The 6453-nt window shown below is 36.4% G+C and overlaps 1 protein-coding gene across 2 annotated transcripts in view; it reads left to right on the top strand.

Moving 5' to 3' along the window:
* The window catches only part of LOC120631990 (prolyl endopeptidase), a 28160-nt gene extending 22942 nt beyond the window's left edge, over window positions 1–5218 (top strand). For both annotated transcript variants that reach the window (XM_039901722.1, XM_039901730.1), the window contains exons 11-16: window positions 440–553; window positions 1177–1325; window positions 1685–1897; window positions 2612–2751; window positions 3336–3526; window positions 4973–5218. In XM_039901722.1, coding sequence (XP_039757656.1) covers window positions 440–553; window positions 1177–1325; window positions 1685–1897; window positions 2612–2751; window positions 3336–3526; window positions 4973–5038 — 873 coding nt within the window. In that variant the 3' untranslated portion in view covers window positions 5039–5218. The remainder of the gene's footprint in view (window positions 1–439; window positions 554–1176; window positions 1326–1684; window positions 1898–2611; window positions 2752–3335; window positions 3527–4972) is intronic.
* The last annotated feature ends 1235 nt before the right edge of the window (window positions 5219–6453 follow it).

Below are 6453 nucleotides of genomic sequence, written 5' to 3' on the forward strand. Positions count from 1 at the left end.
CATTTCAAAAATTTTCATTATAAAATTTAATTTAAAAAAAATATTATTGAACAGTGAGACGGCTTATATTTTTTGTAAATATGAATGTTAGTTTATAATTATATTATGTGTTTCCTAATTGGAATTATATCGAGCCGAAAGAATATGAATTTATTGTTAATTCAAAGTTCATTTATTTCAAGGATAACTATGTTATTTTAGTATACTTTTATACAACAGAAATATAAATTGCTTCCTACAACACAATAAAATAAGCTAGAAAAGTAAAGAAGTAAGATTCAATATGGTTTCTGAATGGCGCCATTTTGGAGTCGTCAATAAAGAAGTGTATTTTTCGGAGCTGTATCTATGTATATGTGTGTATTTGTATGAATGAGTAAATGTACTTATGTACGTGAGTTTGTTTATTTTTAAAGTTAAAAATCATCTGTTTTTGCAGATATTTAGAGAAGTAAAAGTGAAAGGATTTGAGGCGTCGCAGTACGAGGCGAAGCAGATATTCTATTCCAGCAAAGATGGCACCAAAGTTCCTATGTTCATTGTTTCCAAAAAGGTAAGTCCAGCAAAAATTATATTACTGAACTGTATGCGATTAAATATGAAAAACATAGAATAAACAATGTATAATAATAAGACAAATCAATATATCTTTCTCATTTAGAGGAATTTATTTTACCTTGTGCTAAGCTAAAATCACCCTAACAGAGTGCATTACCTTTCATATAACTAAATAAGCAAAAGTAAGAAAACCAAACTAAAAACGTAATTTAGGTGTCAACTTTGCATGTTGTCTGGCTTGATAGAGTTCCCCAACTGCACGAAAGGTCTAGGGAAATAGTTATTAATGTATTTTTTTCTAATTTGTCTCAAAACCTAAAAATCTATTAGTTCGACATTTCTATCGATGTTCTTGAACTTTGTTGTTTTTAAAACATAATTAACACCAAAACATTTTAAATAGAAAGTTTAAATTATGAGGCACTTAAATAATATAATATATATCATAAATATTTCACTCTCGCTCGCGCTCTTTAATGCCTATAGGGAGCAATAACGAGAGAGTTTGTCACAATAGTGATGGGACTCAGATGATAAGCTTTTACATAAAGCGCCATAGTGAGTAACGGTGACGGTGGCACTCTAGTTCACTTGATAGAAGTTTTGGTTTTGTTGCAGGATCTTCCGCGCGATGGCTCCAACCCCACCCTGGTTTACGGCTACGGGGGCTTCAACATAAATGTGCAGCCCAGCTTCAGTGTAAGCCGGCTGATCTTCATGCAGCACTTCAACGGAATTATTGCTATACCTAACATACGCGGTGGAGGGTACGATGTTTTTACATTTAATATGTTTACGCTAGGCTTACATTGAATGACATTTAAAAGTCATTTTAATGACATGTACGTAAACAGTATAAATAAATAAATACTCCACACCAAAACAACTTTAACAATTATTCATTGTAAAGTCAACGTCTGAGGATGTACCGGTTTCGGAGCGAAACGTGCGTAGGGGGTACATTGAAAAAGATCGTTTTGGTGTGGAGTATAAGGATTGAAGAAATTATAAATTATGCCATACAGAATCTCCTGCTTTTCGCGGAATATAGCATATTAAGCTTAATTTTCATAATATATCATGGATTTCCGCAAAGTAACGCCTGCTTCTAACCAATATGTTACAGCGAGTACGGTGAGAGGTGGCACAACGCGGGCCGCTTGCTCAACAAACAGAACGTGTTCGACGACTTCCACGCCGCGGCCGAGTACCTCGTCAACGAGAAGTACACTCGGCCCGGCCTTATTACAGCGCAGGGGGGCTCCAACGGTGGACTCCTGGTGGCGGCGTGCATCAACCAGCGGCCCGCGTTATACGGAGCCGCCATCGTGCAGGTCGGGTCAGTAGCCAATGTACACAGTTTTTTTTTTTTTTCTATTTAGACTAGCATTTGTCTACGCAGATGAAAGTAAGTGAATATGCAGCCTAATTCCACAAATAAAGATAGGTATCTTACTTAGCTTTTTTTTATATAACTATAAGTTAGCTCTTTAATGCAATCTCGGCTGATGGCAGTTAGAGTAAAATTAAAGCAAGTGGCTAGAAAATAGGAAATAGTGTCATGGAAATATAATGTCATTGTCAGCTGCAACGCTTTATTTAAGCCACACCCCCTCAACGGTTTCTACGTGTCGTCGAGTTGGAAAGCTGAATCGCTCGGCGGCACGTCTATGTCGGACACGAAGCCTTCCACCAGCTCCTGAGAAAATTGAGAAATTATGAATTCCCAAATTGCCCCTACCGGAATAGAACCCGGGACCTCTAATTTAAAACCACAGCGCTCACCGCTGTGCCAAAGAGGTTGTCAAATGACCTGCCTCGTTCCGGTACGATGTCGCGTAGACACGGATTAGGGGTTTAATATAACTGCCATACTCCCTAACAGGTTAGCCCGCTGCCATCTTATACTGCATCATCACTTTTTTATTAGATTTAATAGAAAAATAGCGATTCGTTATAATTTAGTGCGTAAAGGAAGTACAAACAAATAAACAAACTTTCGCATTTATAATATTAGTAAAGAAGTAAATATTTAATGAATCCCCTATTGCAGAGTGCTTGACATGCTGCGCTTCCAGAAGTTCACGATCGGGCACGCGTGGGTGTCGGACTACGGCAGCTCCGACAACAAGACGCAGTTCCAATATCTGCTCAAGTACTCACCGCTGCACAACATACAGCCACCTGATAATGGTAAACTTTCACCCATTTCTTCGTTCCCTTCAGCCTATTATTATTGTATTTTTGTTTGCAAAGAAAGTTTCGAGATTGGCTGCGATTTATAACAGTGTTTGAAATGTTATTTTTGTAAGGAAAATATCTGGTAAAGGTACAAAATTATAATCAAAGTTTTCCAGTACCGATTTACAATCACTTTTGTTTAGTGCTATTTTTATTGATAAAATTTGACAACAATCTAATTAGTGACAGTAATAATTAATACCTGTGTCCGGGGCGGAATTGAAATATTGATAAAAATATTGTTAATAATATTGAATGTGTGCGGGCGGAATTAAAATATTGTCAATAATATTGACTCTTCTGACTGACTGTGTGCGGGCAGCCTAACATTTATTGAGCTTAAGTCTCCCATAATGTGATAAAATACTCAGGCAAACATAAAAAAAACCGAATTAAGAACCTCCTCCTTTTTTGAAAAATGATTACGTGCTATAATTTATAATAAACAAATTAGGCTACTTTTCCTATGTACAACGTGTTGTTTTTTATGATTTTTCTTTTCTTCATCAAATAGCAAAGAAATATTAATATTTCAGTGAGCCGCGCGGAATACCCAGCGACATTGGTCCTGACGGCCGACCACGACGACCGCGTGGTACCACTACACTCGCTGAAGTTCATCGCCGCCATTCAGCACGCGGTGCGAGGCTCTGTACAGCGCCGTCCGCTGTTGGCCCGCATCGACACCAAGGCGGGCCACGGGGGAGGAAAGCCCACCGCTAAAATCGTGCGTATAAATTAACGTCTTCGTTACATCCTTGAGCCAAAATGGTCCGTTTATTTATTTTCTTGTTAGTAGTACAGCACCACCACAGCACCAGACCACTTACACTAACTAGATAGAACTACATAATTTATGGATAACTAAGTATAAGACGAACAATTGAAAGATGACATTAAACATTAGAATAGAATAGAATAGAAAAACTTTATTGCAACACAATAGGAAAAACACAAGCCTTATCACTAAAAGCGATCTTTCAAAGGCAAACTGAGCGTACGAAGCCGATAAAAAATATGATAAATAATATAAGAGCCGATAAAGAATATAGATACTATGCGAATAGCAGATTGAAGATTGAAGCAGAATAGAAAATTGAAGTAGAGATCATTCACTATTCTCACAGTACCTATCTCAAATATTCACGGAATTGCCGGGAATATAATATGCTGCTGTATTCTTGATTTATGGCAAATACATGTGACAGACATGAAACCAGGGGGGTTGACGGTATCTGTAGCCTACTACAGAGACCGTTTGAGGGTTTGCGAGATTGCCGGAAACCTCTCCTAAGCACGGGGGCCGACACCACCACCATTTCCTGACTCCAAGGTGGTACTGAAAATTTCTAAACAGAAAACTCAACACCTTACAGTTTTAGCCCGGCCTGGGATTCAAACCCAGGACAGATGAGGATTGGTAGTCGTGCGCGTTAACCACTAACCAAGGCAGTTACTACGTCCAATCTAAATCCTACAAAATATACGCTCTAGTAGAATGTAATTATTATTTTCTTAAATCATTAATCGATTAGATTTTCCCTACGCTCCTACATATAAATACGGCTTTAATTACGTGCTGTAGTCCGTATTTTAGAATATTCTAAACTTCAATCATAACAGAAACATAAAGTTAATTTCCAAATTGTTTTTTTTTTATTGATTTGGTGAGTTACAATTTGGTAAACAGCATGATTGCAAATAGATTTTACGTAATACGTTACTATATTGAGTCCATAGTTGCGGTATTCAAGGTGAATGCTTCAGAGTAGAGGGGAATCTAGTTGGGGCTCAGCAAGGGTTCGTATTATATTCATCTTCATCGATCGTTGAAGAATTGAAGTATTGATAAAGTATTAACGGCCGATTGGTGCAGTGGGCAGCAACCGTGCTTTCTGAGTTCTAGGCCGTGGGTTCGATTCCCACAACTGTGTGATGAACATGATTGTCTTTTTATATTTATAAAAAAAAATATTCAACAGCTCTCTTAGTACCCATAAGCGTACCTACGCTTACTTTGGGGCTAGATGGCGATGTGTGTATTGTCGTAGTATATTTATTTATGTTAATTTAATTATATTATATGGTCAATAATATTGACTGTGAGCCTAAGACGTATAAGTATTAGTAGTATTTTTTAACTCTAACTTTTGTTTCTTGTGCTTTTTTTCAGATCGATGAACACACAGACATTCTGTGTTTCATGGCGCAAACGCTCGGCCTGAAGTTTGAGAAATAATCGATTGCCATACAAGTTAAATAGTATTAATTGCATCTTATATGATTAAAATAGTATTATGTAAATATATACAAACCACACACAGTCCAATTACCTCAGGTCTTCGTCAGGAGGCCGGTGATATTGTTATGCATTGCTACTATTTTTTATTGTATAAACTTTGTTTTTATTTTTATTGTATTTATTTGAGTTTTACTTCCCCTACTTGTGAATTTACAGTTAAAAAACAAATTCACACTCACACTTCGGCACCTGAGGCGTGTAAGCGCTGTTTTTAAAAGTGAGAGGTCCCGGGTTCGAACCTTGGCGGTGGCAATTTGGGAGTTATAATTTCTATAATAATAATAATAATTTATTCACAAGAATGTAGGTACAATGACATTTTATAATATTAAATAGAATCCAGTACATTCTACCAGTCAGTGTATGAACATTTCACAATATCAAAAATATACAGTATTTAGATTAAATTAAGGAAGTACTTAACAATTTATTTTAATTGTAATAGATTCATAATTTATATTTTTGGTGGAAGGCATCGGCTGTAGTTACCACCCTACTGACAAAGCCGTGCCACCAAGCGATTTAGCGTTCCGGTAGATGGCGTGTAAAACTGACTATAGTCGAAAAATTGTAATACGCCCGTTTTGACATTTGTGCCAGACCATAGAATGTAACTTGGAACGAAACTGAAAGCAACAATAAAATAAAAATCAATTACAGTGTTTTAAAAAATACGTAAATTTTTTTTGGACGTTAAATATATCGCAAGTATTCTTTTTGCGCTTAATATAGTACGAACTCTGTTTCAACATGTTGAAAAGTGGACGTACAATCAACAGCCAGTCACGCGAATTGGTTGTGAAGTTAAATATATAGTTTCAACGAACGAACACTTTACAATACATTAGTGAAATTTAAAAAAAACTCCCGATCTTAAGTGTTCTGTGACGGAAATGATACACCAATTCCTTAATTTCTCGTTATGCACAAATTTCACATGCCTAAAACTTCTTACGAATTTCATGTTCGAATTACACCTTCATATGCGTAGAAACATGATAAATAAGATACAAACGTCGATCTGTCAGCGTTTGTATCTTATTTAACATTGTTAGAGGGTAAATAGATAGTCCGGAATTACTAAGTTACACTTTATTGTACCCTCACGATTACCTAGGCATAAAAAGATTCTGCACATACTTTTAACTAATGGAGATATAGTGCAACAAACAATACTATTTGTCGCCATGCAAATTAAAAGATATATACCACACAAATAAGAAGACATAATAAGAAGATATTACACACTAGTCTAGAAAAACATTGCCCTTGAAACTCGCTATACTCCACTACAGGCATTTTAAATATTCTGCATTGGCATCGAGAGAATTGTCACGAAAGAAGAGAGGATC

The sequence above is a fragment of the Pararge aegeria genome, chromosome 2, assembly GCF_905163445.1.
Source record: "Pararge aegeria chromosome 2, ilParAegt1.1, whole genome shotgun sequence".
NCBI lineage: Eukaryota > Metazoa > Arthropoda > Insecta > Lepidoptera > Nymphalidae > Pararge > Pararge aegeria.